Source organism: Primulina tabacum, chromosome 5, assembly GCF_025594145.1.
Source record: "Primulina tabacum isolate GXHZ01 chromosome 5, ASM2559414v2, whole genome shotgun sequence".
Lineage (NCBI taxonomy): Eukaryota > Viridiplantae > Streptophyta > Magnoliopsida > Lamiales > Gesneriaceae > Primulina > Primulina tabacum.
Window position 1 is genome coordinate 29,795,394 of NC_134554.1, and position 21,733 is coordinate 29,817,126.

The 21,733-nt window shown below is 36.1% G+C and overlaps 1 protein-coding gene and 1 pseudogene across 1 annotated transcript; both read right to left on the reverse strand.

Annotated features, from left to right (window-relative positions):
- Positions 1–1,506: 1,506 nt before the first annotated feature.
- Positions 1,507–21,568, reverse strand: LOC142547407 (uncharacterized; annotated as a pseudogene).
- On the reverse strand, positions 5,947–9,931 carry LOC142547406 (uncharacterized). Its single transcript, XM_075655689.1, has 5 exons — positions 9,563–9,931; positions 8,007–9,446; positions 7,055–7,908; positions 6,855–6,973; positions 5,947–6,770 (listed from the first exon to the last, which is right to left on the reverse strand). Exons 2-3 carry the CDS (start codon positions 8,974–8,976, stop codon positions 7,268–7,270), a joined length of 1,611 nt encoding a protein of 536 aa, XP_075511804.1. The 5' UTR covers positions 8,977–9,446; positions 9,563–9,931; the 3' UTR covers positions 5,947–6,770; positions 6,855–6,973; positions 7,055–7,267.
- Positions 21,569–21,733: the final 165 nt, after the last annotated feature.

Consider the following 21,733-nt stretch of genomic DNA (forward strand, 5'->3'; position numbering starts at 1 on the left):
GTAGTTCAGTCAATATCCGATCGGCAACTAGTCAGGAACCAATAATTCAAGTATGCATAACAATATGGTCAATAAAATATGAAATGCACAATATGATGCAATATATATGAATAAATTGACAGTTTCTGAATTTTGCTGAAAATTACAGGCTGAATGCCAAAATTATCATAATGAAGAAACATCAATAGTGAACTCACAGTAGAACATCACCTCGATAACTTACTATTTTGCTCGGTAGATGAGATCAAGCCAATATAAATTCTTATAAATATAATCTAAGTAACTTTAGAATGGGTCAGATCATGATTAGATGTTGGAACATTTTGGAATTCATTTTGTACAAAACTTATGTCAGACAGTTTTTGTTAAAAATTATAAATTAATATTAAATCAAAGACATGTCCAAAAAAATATGAAGCTTCACCAAATGGCTGGAATCAGGCCGGACATTGATCGGAAAATTGAATATCAGATTTTAGCCGATGCGTGAGGTACAAGCGCTAGTGTGTGGCGCGTGTGGCTGCTTTACTGGTCACGCACTGCTTGGAATAACGTAGTTTCGAACGATATACAACTTTCATTTTTTCAAATTCGGACCAGATCATTACCATATTTTGAAAAACCAAAATGGTGGTCAAGCTCGTTTCGGATGACAAAAAATTGTACTTTTGGTGACTCGAAGGATGATCGATCGACACATATTTAAACTAGAAAACATTTTGAACCTTTTTTTATTTTAAAACCACGGTGAAAATCATTCTAGAAGGAGGAATATATGTTGAATATATCTAATAAAAACAAATGTCTTGAATTTTTTCAGAAACTATTCTTTGTGAACCATGATTTTCTGGGTAAAATCGATTGATGATTTTGTTACACCTCATATACACGTTGATTGCTAGGTGGAAGAAGAGTTTTGTTTAACTTGTTCGAAATTTTTGGAGATGATTTGCTATTTTTCATCATTTATTTCTATTTTCTTCTTTTTCTACTTTAATTCCTATCTCATTTTCTCTTTAAAGCTACGAATTTAAAACGATTTTTCTCTGATGATATTAATCACATGAGACTTATTATTGGCAAAATGAGATGAGATGATCACTACACATAACCAAATATTGGTATAATTTGATGACACTTATTTGCTATTAAACGTAATCAGTAATAAACATTTTTCATTAATTTATATAATATTTAGACTATTTTTCACATATGTTTATTCAGTTTATTAATTTAATATATATTTGTATGTATGTCTACTTGAGCATTTATTTTGACTTTTTTAATTCATTTTTAGGTCATTTATACAAAATTACTTTTCTTCTTAAATATATCATATACCTATGTAGATACTTACAACTTATGTTTAAAATCTAATCTTAATTAATTTATTTACAAGCACCTTAAATATTTGGGTTGTTCGTACCCTTCTGATGTGCACTTCAATAGTTTTTAACACTTACCATACCCTCCAACAGCTCAAACAAATATAATGTAACTTCCAAGTTCAAAAGGTTGGTCATAATTACTTACACTTTAGCAACTGTAGATAAATACATGATGACTTGAAGTAATTCAAAAAGAAATAACCCACGAATTCTATTTTCGGACCAAAATGAGTTTTATCCATCTAAAGCTGGAAGTAATACGATGATAACCAAAGTATAAAAACAAGAATGCTACAGATGAAATGACGAGATATCCACTTGGTTTTGCCAAAAAGGTCTTTTCCCAACCTAGCAAAAAGTATCGGGGCAGGAGATAATGGATCTTTCTCGCAAGAAACTTCAGACCCACCAAAGTGTGCACTTGGAGCAGCTCCGTTAAACCATCTCTATAACGTACCCTTCAAGTCCTTGGGAAGTTTTGGTTGACAACCGAAACAAAAAGAAAAAAAAACAGAGAGCACTCATGTAATCTAGCAACCGCCCGTTTTACCGTCTTCCAAAAAAACCTTCAACTAAGAGACCCGGAGAGCATTCACGGCTAGCCCGAGTATAATAGAGACAATAAGAATCAACAAAGATAGCTTCACCATGGTGTAATCACCTGAATCACTGGATTTCTCATTTGCTTTGTCCCTGATATTCTTTGCGAGTGAACTATCCAGCTTAGTTGACGATGAACCAGATGCTATGTTCCAAAAGGATATGGTACTTGGGGCCACCAAAATTGGAGTTTCAGATTCCGGCTCTAAAATTTCCGATGCATCTGTTGGAACTTCTAGACATTAGCTCATTGCAATGATCTTTGAGAGCCTGAAATTATAAAAGAAAAAAAAAAGAGATTTAAACTTTTAGTATTCAGCTGTTTTAGCTCCCCACCTATTGTCAATTTATTATGCTGGCACAGAAGTATTTTTAAAGATCCAAATTTTAACACAATACATTATTATCATTAAATATAAGAAGTATCTAGAAAAAAATATTTTTCAAAAGATATATTGATATAATATGGATTTAAAGATTTATTATAATGTTGGAGAAAGTAGTTCGCCAAAAAGTAGGAAATAATCATCAAATATATCAAAAGTTGAACACATCAAAAACAATATGCACTAACATAGCATATAAGTTATGCCACAACTTCATACAAGTGGGATTTTATACGCAAAAGGAGCTTCTCCTCCATAGAGCACCCAGTTTCGTGGTTATGCACCTGACTGTTGCCTCATTCTAAAAAACTCAGATCTTTAGCAAGTAATAATTCATAATAATGATTTCATAATTAAATTTATTTCTTGAGAATCTTTGAAAGCTCTAAGTCTAACACAGCTTCTCTATCAAAGATGGATGATTATTTTTTCATCCAGACAAATATTGAATCAAATAGAAGAAACAGAAAAAGGTCATTAGACGAGCGTCCATCCATTTTAAGCCAACATGGCATTGTTAAGTATTTCAGCAAGCTAATGAAGTCTTAGAAATGGAGCCATCATTCATAAAAACGAAGAGTACTTAATCAACTGATTAACAATCACTGAGATACTAACATCCTCGTTATGGGTGTTGCCTATATAAACATTTTTGCAGAATATCTATTGAGTTTGCAAACAATAATATATTTGTTCTCTAAGTATTCTATTTAAGCATGTTTGAAATATCCACAAGTGCGTGATACTGTAAACTATACCCAGCATCATCTGCTCCAGCAAACCAAGTTATGGAAACTATTTATTCATAAAAGGGAAAGTAACCAACCTCGACTGTTTCAGATGTCTGAATATAGTCACATATGTAAGTGCCCCTCAAGCCATGGAACAAGTACTCTTCGAGGAAATGATAGATTGCAATGTTAGAATTTTGGTATCAGTGTCACATTAAAAGTATGTATGCCTTTGATGTTACTTATCAGAAGCAGAATTTGATTTTAGCCAAGTAAATTGGTGACAATTCACAGTTCGAAAAAATTCAGTTACGTGAAAGATTGGATGAGTTTGAAATTAAAATCTGACCAAGGGATAACGAAAAATAGATTGACCTTAGGACTTGGTTCACCTCATATGCTACTGCCAAATTTTCAATGAACCTATCTGGCAGCATTCCTCGGGGCATTTCCATTTCCAACACAGAGTAAATAAGAAAATAAAGGCTAAGGCTTAAATTTTTCCTAGTAGAAATTAGAAAAGGCTTACAGGAGAAAAAGGGTCAATGTGTCAGAGCAATAGATGCATTTTTTCATTTCTCTTTCCAAAATAACTAAAATCTATAGCATAGACTCATTTTTTCTGACTCACAATATACCGACCAAACAAGAAGTAGCCATTAATCAAAGATATCACCGCACAGTGTGCATGATGTATAGATGTTTAACTAGCAATGGAAGCTAGTCAACTGAATGCACCGAACTAAGCAACTAATTGATGAAAGGAACTGATTTAAAACTGACAGAGATGAACAGATGAGTAAACTGCTTTAATGATTCAAGATGGTACCTTTGCACCTGAAGATCTAAATTTAGCACAAAATTATCAGTTGATACATGGTTGTCTATTTCCTGAATATCTTTGGTGACAGATTCAAATTTTCTATCAGCTTCGTCGCACATAATATCTAGTCTACTCTCCAAACTCCTTATGATGTCTTCCTGATTACAAGAAGACCCAAGATCACAACATTGTATTCGGATAAACATAATTAGTCACTCAGAGAATTTGATATATTATCTTTACATTTCTTTATGCGTGTAAGTTTCATGAACTTTACCACTAACATAATTATAAGTTGTACAAACAGAAATCATAGCGAGAATCATGAATGAACAAATAGAGCAGAATGAAAGTTGTGAAATTAAAAAATGTGAAGGCCAAATGAAAAAAGTTTCGAAGTGGCCAACAGAAGTTGTCCATCTCACAATAAAAATGTTTGTCAAGTGCATTAGAATAATCTAATGGTCTTTTTTTGGTTTGCAATCATAAAAGCGTCAAAGATTATCTGTTCCAAAAATAGGGACAAGATGGAATTACCTTGATGTCAATCAAAACTTGCGAAATAGGTTCCTTCGAATTCAAGTATGCAAGAGAACATACAGAGCCACCAACGAGAAGAAGACCAAAAACCTCTTTTTGGTTACCTGATTTTCCCCCAAAAATATAATAATTATCATTAATAATTTAAATGACATTCAAATTTAGAATAGGACTAAAACATACACTCCGTGTATTTATGTTGCAACAAAGGTAGAAGAAATTCCACTTCATGAAAACCCTCGGATGCACACATCTCGTCTTCAGTCACCTAACGTCCAGGCGAAGAAAGATCAGAACGTAATACGCTCAGAAGCAAATTCGTTCAGTAGCTCAGGAGAAAGATAAATTGCAGGATTAGAGGGAGAGGACAGAGCTATTTGCTTGCAGGCAACTGCAGAAATTAGTTTTATCCTTTCTATTTTATCCTGGCTGGGAAGGACCAAATTAGTTCCGAAGAAACTCTTGACCTCTACTTCTATATCTCAATATCATTCAGTTTTGATTGGATATGCAAACCATGTTCATACAATACTAGAAGTGATCAGAAATGAAGATTGGTCATATCAATAAATAAAGAAGCCTGCAATGATAACTTGTACTTCAGTGTGTCAATATTGTGATAAAATGTAGAAGGAAGCGATGCGCTAAGTGGACTTGTCCCAATTCATGGATCATCTGGCTAGGGGAAGAGGCATCTCATCATCTAGAAGATCCAATCTGGACTCATTTACATTCCAATCCTTAAGACGGGTTATCAACTTCCAGATGTTCTGATTCAACGGTCTGATAGTTCCTCATTACACCTTCCTCTTATTTAACGTTCAGACCCTTTTGATTAATTTAGAGTGCCCAAACCAAAAAAAGGAGAAACTGAGTGGAATTACCACTTTCCCATTGATCAAAGCCTTTGCACCTGCAAGCTCCTTGGCATGGATCATGATTCCGTCACGAAGAACATCAGCAAACCTTTTGACATCCAACCCATCTTCATGGACTACAGGCATCCTAGAATCATTGAGTTCAAAAGAACCAGATATGAGCAATAGAAGCAAATATTCATCTAAATCAACACTTGAATACAATAAAAGAGCTTGTAAAACACATAAATCACTTAAGCAAGGATTCATTTCAATCAAGGGTATTCACTTCAATTAACAACAAAAGTCGTGGAAACAGAGGAAAAATCCACAAGTATAATGCACAACTAATTGGAGCTTAAAATTTTTGTAAATAGTTATATCAACCTATAGTGATTTAATCCCAAAGGAAAAATGTCTCACCAGACCAAAAAACATATTTAAATAGTGATAAACCCAAATCTTATACAGATTTTAGGGATTTAATTTTATAATATATTGTACTTATTTGTAATTGTTATCCCTAATTATATGCTTATTTGAATTAATATTTATAGATTTGAATAAAATAGAAAAAAACATAATTTGAGAGATGAGATGATTTTACAAGACTTCAAAGGCAATAAAATACCAAAAGCATAGTTGTCAAGGCGCTAGGTGACGTCATGGCGACGAGCCACTGCCTAGCGCCCGAACGCCTAGGCGACAAAAAGCGATCGCCTAGCCACGAGGCGATAATATAGAGAGAATGTATTATATATTTATGTTATACTAAAAATCAACTATTAATAATAATGAACTATATGAAAACCTAAATATAAAAAGCTTCAAGTAATAAAAACCAAAAATATCTCAATATTGTCGATAAATCAACACATTCAAATCTTATGCTAGACAATTTAATTTTTCCAAAACAATCTAGACTCAGATCAATCACTTTCTAATTCAATCATTTCATCCACATCACCATCCTCCACATTTTCATCAATGTCTGAATAATCATCTTTCAACTCATCATCATCAAACTCTCCCTCGTCAGTAGATTCTTCATCTACATCCATTGGTGATTGTAGAGCATGAGTAGTTTGGCTTGTCATCCGACCTCTTCGTCCTCCCCTACCTTTGCCTCTAGAAGTTGAAGCTCCCCTATAAATAGGGTTTGAGATCCGTTGTTGTCTAGTATATCTGGTTTCTTCTTCTACTCCAGCAGCCTCTGCTACAACGTTCCATGTCAAAGTATCATCATCATCATCAAAAACAGGTTCCTCTCCAGCTTCCATCATTCCAATCAACCACTCATTATTACAATCATCAATATTCCTCAAAACTATAGGATCTCTTTTATCCTTCTTAGCCGCACGAGCCTTGAGTGTTTGATTGTACTTCACATATACCAAATCTCTTAGTTTCTTGTGATCGAGTCTATTCCTTTTCTTTGAATGTATCTGTGACACGAAACCATCATAAACTATAAATTGAAAAAAAAAAAGTGAAAGAAGTCATGTAATACCGTAATAGTATTTACTCACATGCTCAAATATGCTCCAATTCCTTTCACAACCCGAAGCACTACATGTGAGGCTAAGAACTTTGATAGCAAATTCTTTCAAATTTGGAGTACCATTGCCAAACATTTTCCACCAATCCGCTGCAAAAAAAATGTATCTCATCATTTTCATTTGATATTTAAGTATTTAACTATTTAACTTCTTGCAAAAAAAACACATACCAGGCGCCATTGGTTGGTCTTTATTATTCCTTGCTCTAATGGCAAATTCGTTGCCGAACAATGACTCCGAGTTCTTATATACCGGCAACTCCTCCATAATAATCTTATCCCTCACGTCATGGCTTGGCATCAATCTTTGTATGCATGCAAACAACCCATTTGTGACTTCTGCATCCGTCTCAACTTTCGGATTGTGATAGTAAAAATATGGGTTTAAGTAGTATCCTGCCGCATGCAAAGGATGATGAAGCTGATTATCCCATCTAGCATCAATAAATTCTGATTATCCCATCTAGCATCAATAAATTCTAACACTTTTTTACATTTCTCTCTGTTGTTATCAAAGGACTTGAGAATTGTTTCTTTTGCTCTGTCCATAGCTTCATAGATATAACCCATCGCTGGCCTTGTTTCATTGTCGGCAATGCGAAGAACCATCATTAGAGGACACATCACTTTAAGGGTGTATGTCACATTATTCCAAAATGAAGGCTTGAAAACAGTATCATTTGCCTTCTTACCCTTTATATCATTTGACCATTTACTTTCTATCCACTGTGTTGATATGAACATTCTCTTCAAAGCCTTTTGTCGTTTGTGGAGGCTTTGCAAAGTGAGAAATGTAGTAACAAAACGGGTGACTCCATGTCTTGCCAGCTCTTTGTTTCCAGTAAATTCTCTCATCATGTGCAAAACACCTCCATGATTGTAAATGTAACCAACAATAGCAATTGCTCTAGAAATAGTCTTCCGAACCACCTCAATTTTGCCAATATCCTCTAACATCAAATCAATGCAATGAGCAGCACATGGAGTCCAAAACAAATTCGGTATTTTTGCTTGTAGAAGTTTACCTACAAAAAAAATGTACAAAACAAAAAAGAATCAAATTATGTTATAACTTATATGTAATATAATATCCAAGGAAATAAAATTTCAATACTTCACTTACCAGCTAAAACATAATTGCTGCCATTGTCTGTAATCACTTGCACGACATTTTTCTCTCCCACACGCTCTACAAATCTATCAAGCAACTCAAATAACAGGGTTCCAGTCTTGACATGGGCGGATGCATCCACAGATTCCAAGATCATTGTTCCTTTGGGTGAATTAACCAAAAAGTTGATCAATGTTCTATGCTTCCTATCAGTCCACCCATCAGACATAATTGAGCAACCATATTTCTCACATTCATCTCTGTTTTCTTTCAACAACTCATTTGTGTAGGCAATTTCTTTCTGTAAAAGTGGTACCCTCAATTCATGATAACTTGGTAGTTTCAAATTCGGCCCGTACTGACCTATGGCTTCAATCATTTCCTTGAAGCTATCTAAATGGGCAGCATTGAAAGAAATCGCAGCTTGATACATGAAACGAGCTATCTTTTGAACTGTTCGATCTCTAAGCTCTTTATCACAAGCATCGTTTATGTTTGTTTGCCTCAATTTCCCCCCTTTGGTTTTCTTCTTGGTGATAAAGAGATCCATCGGCCCTTTAACACTGCCACTGCCACTGCCACTGCCACTTCCAGTTCCAGTCTCGTGTATGGAAGTCAAACTTCTCTTTTTGCTTGGTTGTACATCTTCTTCATCGTCTTCATCTTCATCGATATCAAGAAAGCAAAAATCTTGCTTCATTCCACCGCAAGCTCTCAATGTTTGCTTCTTCTTTTCATTCATATAATTCAAAAGCTCATCACGGACACTTTGAGGACACTCTTTGCATTTTCTTACATTTTTTGAATTCCCAGCAATATGTTGTTTGGCTCGAAAAATTCCTCCATTGGGCGTGAAGCCACAAAACCTACACGTCACACTATTAGTATCATTTGGATTTTTCAAATAACAATGCTTCCAACCGGGGTCTTTCTTATTATCCCCATATGGTTGTGTGTTTTCTGATTGAGGATGAGAAGCCATAATTAGATATCTGCTGCAGAAAAGAACAACTCCAAGTTACTTGAAAGTTGAAACTTGAAACATAAGAACAACTACATGTATTGAGGCTCGAAAGCAGTACATAAGAACAACTACAGTACATAAGTTGAAACATAAGAACAACTACAGTACATGCCCCATTTCACAATGCCACTCAAATATAATCATACTTCACAATCATGATATTGTATTCCCATGTATTAAGGCTCGAAAGCAATACACCCAACAGTGAATCCCCATTACCACACCAAGATATTGCAATAATTAAACAACAATAAATTAAATAGAATATAACAAAATAGAATAAAATAAAATATGAACCCATCATTGCCGGGACCTACACCCTTACTACAAAATTTTGGGTTGTCAAAACCCATACTACTGCAACAACCACCACCATATAATCGTTAATCTCCAAATAAGATTGAGGCAGTACATGCCCCATTTCATCACTCTGAAGTCTGAACCTCTTATATTCATTGTTCATGAAAATAAATAAATAAATATTCATCAAAACAGCCCCATTGTAGTCAACAATTAAACTTCCCCTACCAATACCCAGCTCCACAACTATTTACTGCAGAAGTTTACTGTCATTGGTGCGCAAACAAAAAACCAGAAACTATAATGAACAAGACCTACAGCTAGAGTGGATTGACTCGATGACAAACAAAAAACCAGAGAGAAAGAGATGGTGCGCACTGCGCAGAAGCTTCAATCGGCAGAAAGAGATTGGTGCGCAGCGTGAAGCTTCAATCGGCGGGCCTTTGGACTATTGTAGGAATACGTATCGACATGCAAACTAGGCTATTTTTTTAAAATAAATTAGTTATGGGCTGAAATTAGTTATGGGCTTATTTAGTTGGGCTTTGGGTCATTATAAAATAAAAGAGAAGCCTGCTGCAAATAGGCGGAACGCCTGGACCGCCCGTCGCCTGGAGAAAGGCGCGCCTCAGGCGCTAAAGGCGCTCGCTCGCCTGGTGGTCATCTGAGGCGCTGAAGCGCCGCCTAGCGCCTGAGGCGCGCCTAGCGCGCCTTTAACAACTATGACCAAAAGAAAGGAATAATATTTTATTCCCTAAAGAATATTGAAGTTTTGAAAGAAAATCTCTTATCTACCATTTTTGAACTTGACATGTGCTAAAAGATTTAGAGGAATAAGCCCATGAACAGTTGATAAAAAGAGACGTGAAAGAAGAGTACAGGAGAGAAAACTAGAAAAGAAGTAGAGAATAGGCAAGAAGCAGAGAACTACACGTGAAAAAGGAAGAGATAAGCAGAGAAGGAAAGGAACATAAAACACTACACGTGAACAACAGTGAAAGAGAGGAGAGAGGCAGAAGACTTTACGTAGAAGATAGCAGCAGAGGGGAAGAGAGAGTTGGAGGAAGACGGAAGCTGCTGGGGTTTGAGTGAGAGGAGGAAAACAACCACACTGAGATTTTCTTATTCCATCTTAGATTTTATTCTTATGAGTTCAAACATTGTGCCTTTGCTTTGTTTTAATTTTATGGAATAAATTTCTTCAGGCTAACACCACAATAGAGCCAAACAATACTTTGTTTGATATTTGGTTTATTTTCAATATATTATTTTTCTCGCTTTTAATTATTGATCGATGTTGATTTAATATTTTTTGTTAATAGCCTGATCAACTGTTTACATGTTTGTTGATTCATCATGAATCGTAAGATTATTGATTAAATATAGCAACAAAAACGTCATCAATACATAGTTAGACCGATAAGAAATAGCATTTGGTTTCAGTGTGCGGTTTTAGTTGAAGACTGAAATTCCGGAAAGATTTAATGCATTTAAATTTAATTAAATTCAATTAGAAATAATTAGACTGTTATATTTAAATAGTTTTTTTTTTAACTCGATGAATCATTTAATAAATAAACTAGGAATTTCACCGTGATTGTCAAGAATTAAATAATTAATTGAATTTTTACACGTGTCAACATAGTAAAGTTTCGTACCGTTGTGTGTCTTAGTTCTTTATTTGAAGTTGAATCCCTCCTTGATCTTTAAATCCGTCGTTTTTAGTTGCAATAATTTTATTTAATAGTTTAGATCGATACTTGGACTCAACATCTATTTACTATAACTTGACCTAGTCCGCTTGCTAGATTTATTCTCAGCAGAAATCGTGTCAGTCAGATAGATAGAGGAACGATTAGACAAAAACTCGCGAACAAGTAAAAATTAAGATAACAACCACCATTCAGTTTCATGTTCTTATAATCAAGATGTAAATATTCTGAACTCTACAGATAAAATGCGGTCAGAACCAGAATTTCCAATGATAAAACTTTCCCACTAATAAAAGGCCAAACCTCACAAAATCATGACGGTGCCAGAAACAGAAAGAAAATTGTTTCAGCTGAAGTAATGGTGGTATGGCTAATCGATTATTTCACTTCAGATGCAAGACATAATCACTGCACATTAGATTATTACTATTAAACAACGTTCTTCAAACATTAGAATATGTTGAGGATGGGGAATATGAGATAAATATGACTCTGTGATGCACACATCAAGATGGAAAATGACTATCCCAACGTTTATAAATTAAGGAGAGGAGAATAAGACATAAGAAGGAGTGGATAAGAACTACAGGGAAACTTTTCAGCATCCCTCTCCCCCAAATAAGCACATGAGTGACCCAATATTGAATATTATAAGGATATTTCCAACATTTATAAACAATGACATAATTAGCAGAATAGCTCAGTGATCTAAGAGAATCAGTAACATAAAAGATAAAGAGTGATAGCAACACCTTACATCAAAAGAGTACGTGCATCTGAACGTTTGAAGGGAACCTAAGACCTTTGCCCATTTTAAAATCACAACGCCGTAGACAGCTAGAAGCGACATTGTCTGCCAGCGAACAATTTCGACAAGTCCACCTGAAACACAAGCTTTACCCACTTCATAAAATCTTACAAATGCGGTAGTACAAATGGAAGATGAGGTATGAAAGGTTACCTCAGAGGGCTATAACTAATATGAATGAGTAGTCTCTCATTCTGATCAGTTGTGATTGACGAGGCAGCTGCTGCAACCCCTTTAACAGTCTGTAAGCAACATATATGATCATTAAATGTTACACAAAAAAAATTAAGCTGTTCAAATTCCTAACAGCTATAAACAGTAATGATAAACATAGGTTGTCCAATGTGTTCCATATGGCTCGGATTTTCAGTAACACTGAGCTCCATTATTCACGTTATCCGGCCAAGTTACTGCAAGGTACAAAATGCGATAACGTAATACAACTACATGCGAATCTAAGAAAAATGGAAAATGCCTAATTAAATTATTTTAATTGCATAAATTAAATGTGGTAGGCATGTTTACATGTTTAAAATATGATTTTCTATTAGAATGTATAAAACTGTGATTTAAGAGTTATTCGAGACGCGATCGAGGAACGGAGATTGAAGATTTTAAAAGGAAAATATTTTTATTTAATGATTATTTTTAATTATTTAATATATGACATATTTAATAGGTAATTTTCGAAATAGTGTTTTTGAGGTGTTTTTACGCGCTGAGCCGTATTTTAAACCGGTAATCGATTTTCAACGAAAATAAGGACTTTTTGGGAACTCGGCTAATATTTCGAAAACTTTTTTAAACAAAATATTTTACCTACATTATAATGAGCCTAATGGGCTTATTATACCAAGGTTATTGTGCCTAAACTCCCACCCAATTATTTATATCAAACTTGATGCTTCCAAACCCTAAACATACACTAAAAGTCACGCCTCCTACATCTAGAATCCTAGGGTTTCTCCTCCATCAGCACACGCACACACACACTAATTTTCAAGGCTTTTCACGTGAACTTTGAGGAAGAAAACGCAGAAAGGCTCTCCCGTCTATCCGCCAACGTTCTTCGCGTCTATAATTGTTTTTCGTACGTGGAACGCCTTAACCTTTCCTTGCTCATCGTTCATACCATATTATGTGTGAATATGCATGTTTGTATGAAAAATATGATGCCCTCTTATTTATTTTCGTTTCTTTGACTTATACATGTTAAAACTTGAATTTTCATACTTTTTAAATCATGTTATTGTTGCACAAAGGAGCTGCCAGGTTAGGGCCATTAGATGAGACGTTTTTCAGTAGGTTTAAGGGTCCTAAGGGGCACGGTTCAGGGCTAGACGAGGTTAAGGAAGGGCTGCACGAAAAATTGATTTTTAAGGGGATTAGGGCTCGGGTTCGGGTTCCTTGAAGGGCACGGCTCGTGCCTCGGCTGGGGCTGGGTCCAGGGGTCCTAAGAGGGCTGAGTCATGGTTCTAGATGAGTTGAGGGAAGGCTGGTGCGAGGAGAAGGGATGGAACACTAGGCTTGGGTCACGCGAAGCATGAAGGGCGCGATCTTGAGGGCTGCAAGAGCAGGGCTAGCTAGGGCTGGTCCAGTAGAGTCATTAGGGTTCAGTCTAGGTCCTAGGATGGTTGCATAGGGTCTGGACATGTTGGTTAAGGGCTAGGCTCGAAGGACTTGAAGTTGGTTAGGGTTAGGGTTTTCGAAATAGGGCAGAAATTTTCAGTAGGTTTCTAGGCTTTTCTATGGGTTTTAAATGGCTTGATTTGGGTTGTAAAGGGCATGGTTAGGTATTAGTAAGCTATGGTTAAAGTTTGGTGAAGTTTGGTGAAGTTTCTAGTTGATTCGGGTAAAAACCGGGACTTCGGTTCAAGTTTTAAAACGAATGACGAATTTAGTCGAGGGCTTAAGTTTAAGTCTAAGAAATATTTATGGGTGTATTTTAAGATGTTAAGGTAAGTTTGGATGGATTCGGGTCATCGTTTTAAGGTCCAATGGTAAATTGGGGAAGTTAGGATTTCAGGGGCAAAACGGTCATTTTACAAATGAAAAATGTTAGACGTCCTGACAGTGTCCTGAATACTGTAATGAATGTTAAATATTTATTTTGATAGATTATAGAATTTTATGATGGAAAAATGTTAAAGAATAAGTTGCATGCTTGGTTTCAAAAAGAAGTATATGCATGAATTTTTATAAGTGATGGATATAATAAAATGTTTGAAGGAGTTGATTTGATTGTGACGAATACGAATACGAATATGAATACGAATACGAAATGATATGATGACATGTAAGGCCAAAACTCGGTTGACGGGTGAGTGTCGCTGATGTCCCCGCCGCCTGGTACCATGGTACTACGTAAGATTGATCAATCGACCAACAGCTGATTCGAAAGTCACAATTAATAATCTGAATTCAATAGAATGGAAAGAAATATGTATATGATGAAAGGAAAGTTACATGATGAAAGGAAAGGATTTAAAATTTATGCATAGTAAGCTATTTTATTAAAAGTAATTTTCACTGTTGCATGTGGATGTATATTTATCACTTGTAATCACGGTTAACATTTGCTGAGTCATTACACTCACTAGGTGTGAATGATGCACATGAGGATGTTCATTGAAACGTCCACAACTCGTTTTGCTTAAAAAATACAAGAATTTTTTTTTCTTTTAACCCTAATAGTTTCGGCCGAATTGAAATATACATATATATTTACTTAAAAATATTTTTGACACCATTTAAAAATAACACAACCAACTATATTTGAAAATCAAAGGAAATTGTTTAAAAACATAAAATCGTCAAACGTTTTCAACTCCTAACTTAGCAATATTGCTAAAACTAACAACCTATCAAAAACCACTCAAAAGTATAATAAAAGTCGTGAAAATATCTTTAACATAAACTTAAAATCTTAAATCATAAACATAGGTCATAAGTGCGGAAGAACAAGTGCTGGTCCTCGGGTTATGTGCACCTTCAGTCCAGCAAAGTCATCCATCAAGACCTCCTTCAACATTAATATCACACTCACCTACATCGATCACACCTAGTGAGTCTAAAGACTCAACACACCATATTCTTGATAACAAATAATACGTATACAGATCACATGCAACAGTGAAAATACTTTTAGGTAAAATAATATTTTCATAATCATGCATAAACATAAACATTTTCCATATCAACATAAACATATTCGTATTAATATCATCATCAACATATTCATATTCATCATATACGTATTCCTTTCTTTGAATTCAGATCGTTAATTGTGACTTCCGTATTCGTATTGGGGCGATGGATCCATCTACATGTAACCACAGTACTGGGCGGCGGAGATATCAGCGACACTCTCAACCGTCAACTGAGCTTTAGCCTTACGTATTAACATATCATCGTATTCATATTAGTGACAATTACTTCACGTCCTTTCACATTTCATATTCTCATCATTTTATAAAATCCATGAATATAAATATCTTTTTTCTTTTAAATCAAGTAAGCAACATATCTTTTAGTGTTAACATTATATCATAAAAACCCATAAACATTTTAACATATAAAGCAGCATTCAGAGCACTGCCATGCCGTTTACTATTTTCTAGGTGCAAAATGACCGTTTTACCCCTAGACGTAAAATTCCACGATTTTGACCTTTTTTACTTCCGTTAACTCTAGACCATCCCAAATAATTATTTAGGCTTACATAAGTTTTCTCATATTTTATTTTGCTTAAATCGATGGCTTTTTATTTATTCTTTAATTATAACTTATTAATGCGTTTTAATCCCGAATTAAATCAAACTTTAATATAAAATTCCCAAATTTAAAACATGGACTTTTTATTTTTATTTTGCCCTTGTGAACCATGATTTGACCCCCGTTGAACCACGTTCAAACCATAGCCAACATAACCCTAACTTCGAACCATGCACTAAACCCTCGAGCCATTCTCACTTTTTCACCGAGCCAAGCCCAAGCCACCCCGAGCCATCTTCGGACCAGACCACCCCTGGACCATCATGAACCCTCTGGACACCTAGGACTTGACCTTAGCTCCAACCGAAGCCACACAAATCAGAAAGAAGTTGCGGCCAAGACTCCTACAAGTGCTAGGACTCTTGCAACTCGCCTAGGACGTTAAACACCGAGCCAGCCCCTGACCCACACCCTTGTGCACCCTTTCAGGACCCTAGAGACCTAGCCCAGCCCAGCCCTAAGCCCCCTGGCCGAGCCACATAACTTGCGCACAGTTACCACACCGCGCGCATGCCCTCGGGTGGCTAGGACTCCTTCCCAACCCCTATGCTCGAGTCCTAGCTGCTCCAACCATGACCCAGCCCAGCCCTGGTCGCACCCAAGCCGAGCCATGCACCATGGTTCCCCTTAAAACCGTAACTTGACACCAAAACGTGTATCCAAGGTTCCAGCTTATTTCTATTTCGTGTGCAGCATATTAAGTGCATCCTAAGACTCTTTAAATCGTGTAAAAAACGTTCCAAAACCAATCCCTGAGCATGGCAGCCCCTTCATGTACATATAAATCATGTTTTGGATCAACTAACATGCTTTAAAAACCTTATTGATGCATAAAACGAAAATAAATAAAATGTTTACTTGTTTATCATGCAAAACATATTCAATCGCCCCGACGGAGAGTAATAAATTCCCACTTCAATCGTCCTCGGACATCAGCAGTAAAACACTTCTCATAGAGTATCTCCTTGAATCTAGTCCACGTAAGAATAGCGATGTCAATACCATGCTCAGCTCCTTCCCACCACAAAGAAGCATCATCCATAAACATGTAAGTGGCACACCTCACACGGTCAGCATCTCCCATATTCAAGTTGCGAAAGTGCACCTCGAGTGCACGAATCCAAGCCTCAGCAGCAAAAGGATCGGTGGTGCCAGAAAATCCTTCGGCGCTAGCCTCCGAAACTGATCATAAACATCGTGTTGTGGCCTAGGAGCCTGCTGAAACTGCTCAAAAAAACGTGCCATACCCTCCAGTGCACGCGTAGCAGCATCCCCATTAGGAGGCGGGGGTGCATTAACATGACGATACTCAACATTCTCGGCTTGCCCTTCGGCAACAAGTGCGCATCTAGGAAGCAAAATATATGAACGTTCCAAATTCTAACATAACCAACATGCATTTAAATTTAAGTTTTCTAATCATGCAACATATTCTAATCCATTTCGAGCAATTTAAGCATATACATATATTCTCAAAAGCTACTAAACATGTGACGTAAACATATAATTCATGTAATCATGCAGGTGACATTACAAAAATCCTATAAAGCATATAAACTTACAAATTGAGGCTTGACAACTGAGCTTTCCGGCAATGATGGTGGCACAACCCTTTACAGGAACATTGCTTTGATACCAACTGAAATGGCCACTACTCGTTTTGCTTAAAAAATACTAGTAAAAAAATTTCTTTTACCCTAATAGTTTCGGGCCTTCGGCCGAATTGAAAAATACATATATATTTACTTAAAAATATTTTTGACACCATTTAAAAATAACACAACCAATTATATTTGAAAATCAAAGGAAATTGTTTAAAAACATAAAATCGTCAAACGTTTTCAACTCCTAACTTAGCAATATTGCTAAAACTAACAACCTCTCAAAAACCACTCAAAAGCATAATAGAAGTCGTGAAAATATCTTTAACATAAACTTAAAATCCTAAATCATAAACAAAAGTCATAAGTGCGGAATAACAAGCGTTGGTCCTCGGGTTATGTGCACCTTCAGTCCAGCAAAGTCAACCATCAAGACCTCCTTCAACATTAATATCACACTCACCTGCATCGATCACACCGAGTGATTCTAAAGACTCAACACACCATATTCTTGATAACAAATAATACATATACAGATCACATGCAACAGTGAAAATATTTTTACGTAAAATAACATTTTCATAATCATGCATAAACATAAACATTTTCCATATCAACATAAACATATTCGTATTAGTACCATCATCAACATATTCATATTCATCATATACGTATACGTATTCCTTTCGTTGAATTCAGATCGCTAGTTGTGACTTCCGTATTCGTATTGGGGCAATGGATCCATCTACACGTAACCACGGTACTAGACGGCGAGGACATCGGCGGCACTCCCACCCGTCAACTGAGCCTTGGCCTTACGTATTAACATATCATCGTATTCGTATTAGTCGCAATTACTTCACGTCCTTCAACATTTCATATTCTCATCACTTTATAAAATCCATGCATATAAATATCCTTTTTCTTTTAAACCAAACATGCAACATATCTTTTAGTGTCAACATTATATCATAAAATCCATATACATTTAAAATAAACATTTTAACATATAAAACAGCATTCAGACCACTGCCATGACGTTTACTATTTTCTAGGTGCAAAATGACCGTTTTACCCCTAGACATAAAATTCCACGATTTTGACATTTTCTTATTTCCGTTAACTCTAGACCATCCCAAATAATTATTTAGGCTTACATAAATTTTCTCATATCTTTATTTAGCTTAAATCGATGGCTTTTTATTTGTTCTTTAATTATAACTTATTAATGCATTTTAATCGCGAATTAATCAAACTTTAATAAAATTCCCAAATCTAAAACATGGACTTTTTATTTTTATTTTGCCCTCGTGAACAATGATTCGACCCCCATTGAACCACGTTTCAAACCCTAGCCAACATAACCCTAACATCGAACCGTGCACTAAACCCTCGAGCCATTCTTAATTTTTTACCTAGCCAAGCCCGAGCCACCCCGAGCCATCTTCAGACCACACCTCCCGTGGACCCTCATGAACCCTCCAGCCGAAGCCCCACAAATCAGAAGGAACCTGCAGCCAAGACTCCTTCAAGTGCTAGGACTCTTGCAACTCGCCTAGGACGTTAACCACCGAGCCAGCCCCTGACCCAGACCCTTGTGCACCCTCTCAGGACTCTAGATACCTGGCCTAGCCCAGCCCCCTGGCTGAGCCACATCACTTGCGCACAGCTGCTACATGTACATATAAATCATGTTTTGGATCAAATAACATGCTTTAAAAACCATATTGATGCATAAAACGAAAATAAATAAAAGGTTTACTTGTTTATCATGCAAAACATTTTCAAATACTTATTAGGGTGTGATGGATGAGAAAAGAGAAGAAATATGACGTGCTTTTGCGTATTTAACGCACGAAATTTCGTTGACGAAGCGAAGAACGGCGACGAGAAAACCTTGGGTGAATTTTCCTTGAAATTCGAAGCTTTCCTTGCTTCTTTTTGGTGTGTGCCGTGTGATTGTAAGAGAACAAGAGTCCTTGTAAATTGTTTGGGAGAAGGGGCGTGTATTGTTATGACTTATGTGTAGTGTTTAGGCTTTTTTTTTATTTGTTAAATAAAACTTGATAATAGTTTAGGCTCATTAACATGGTTAGTTTGGCCCATTAAGCCCATTAGTGCATTAAATAAAATATTTCGTTTAGGAAAGTTTGTGAAATTATTAGCCGAGTTGTCAAAACGTTCGTATTTTTTTTGAAAATCGTATATCGCTAAAATTACGTCTCTCATATAAAATCACCTCAAAACCCCTTATTTTCAAAAATAATAAAAAGCATCAACCTTATTTTAAATAATTAAAAACAATTATTTAATAAAAATACTTTCATTTTTTTCCTGTCATCGGTCTCCGTTCCTCGATCGCATCCCGAATAACCTTTAAAAATTCATTTTAATGCATTCAAGTAGAAAACTACTATAAAATCATATAAACATATCAACACAATCAATTTAGCAATTAAAATAAATTAATTAGCTATTTTCCATTTTCCCTATATTTGCATGCAGTTGGATTATGTCGTCTTATTTTTGGACCTTATATTCATGATGATATTGGAGGACTTGATGCAAATGAGGATGTTTATGAATGATATTGGAGGACTTGATGGTTGAACTTGCTGGATTGATGGTGCACATAACCCGATGACCATTGCTAGTTTTCCGCACTATTATGATTTTACAGCACTTTAAAGATTTTATGACTTTCATGCTTTTGAGTGGTTTTTGAAAGGATTTAAGAGTTTATGCTATTTTTGAAAAATGCTAGCTTTAGGTTTTGGTTTGACGATTTTACGTTTTGCACTGCGTTTTGGATTTTGAGTAAAATATTTGGTTGAGTATTTTAAATGGTGCAAAAGTCTGTGTGTGTATATATATATATATATATTTATAAATTTTGGCCGAAGCCTTAAGGGTTTGGAAAAAAATTATAATATATTTTAAAGAAAAACGAGTAGTAGACGTTTCAGTTTCCATGTCAGCTTATATGGTAGACGTTGTCAGCACCCACAATGCATAAAGAATATCGCTTCTCAAGAGCTGCTCATTGAAAGCCGATAATAGAGAATTGGACTATAAGAGGAAAAAAAAAGAGTCCGCACACAGAACACTTTTGTAACTGCGAGTGTAGTTTGCAAATGTGGAAGAAGAAGTGCATATTATGTAGATTACAGATTTAAAATTGTGGTGCTAAGTGTCAACCATTGATCTTCACTTGAGTTTTTGCAAAGAAGAAATGTGCCATGTAATCTAATACAGACGGTGGCTCATAGTAAACAATCTCGGTAAAATGCACAGAATAAAACAAACAAGATGCATGCCACATGCACATACACAGAGAAGGAGGAAGGGTTAGATACATTATTGGTCACTATGTATTCAGAACTACTAATAAAATAAGCCTGAGGCAGCAGCTAGAACTAGACACCCCTAAGCATTAAAAAATAGCACAAAATAGAGAAAATATAAGTATGAGCACAAATGTAACAAAACCTGGCATAGCGTTGTTTTTGAATTCTTGAAAGAGATTTCATTGACCCAAATGTAGATACCAACAACCTTCATGCCACCCAATAGCATCCTTGAGACCTAGAAGGCAAAATCAAGAGAGGACATCATTAAAATCTACTCCAACGTTTAACAAGGCTAGAGCTATGAAATGTTTAAGAATGGCAATCCTGTATAAGTTAAAAAGGAATCATGATAAATGTTGAGGAATAGATCAAAGAAACAATCAAAAAATGAGTAGATAATCAAGTAGCAGAAGTAAAAAGACAAAAACGTGAGCTGAAAACTGGTATATAACCTGGCGAGCGTGCTCGGAGACCCAGTCGATACCAATAAAGAGCGCTGAAGCCTCAGCTTGAGATTTAGATTTGAATGAATTCTTCTTTTTATTTCTGTCATTTTCCCCAGTGCCGCCGATGACCGAACACGGCGGATCCCCGGTATCGTTTGATGGCGACGGTACCAAATCATACACGAATCCTTTATCCAACTTTGGACTCAGCTTCCCGATGACAAGCCCTACCTGCAAAAACCCAAGAACCAAAATTCAAAATTAAACATCTGTAAAAAACCAATAAATCCAATGCCAAGCAGTGAACATTTTGAATATCACCAACCTGCTATGGGAGACCAGAGCCAGTGAGGCGGTTCTCTGCCAATTTCAGCTGCTGCTCATCTCCAACCACCGCTCTGACCATGATTTATCGGTTGTCTGCGAGATCTTTGGGGGCTTTTGTTTAATGCGTCGCCTCGTCTGTATCATTATATATATATACAGCTAACGTGCAGAAGTTAGTGAAGTGTCATTGACTCATTGCTTTATTGTATATGTGATTTTTGCTTTTATGTGTGATCCGCACACCTAACGGCCCCACACAGAGCTGCCCCGGTCTGTGAAGGAAGGGTAAATCATGGATATGCTTGGTCAGTTAAGTACTCAGGGAGAGGAAGGCTCGCGATATGGGCGCGATAAACAAGGCCGAATACACCTTTGTGGGATTCGAACACTCATTACC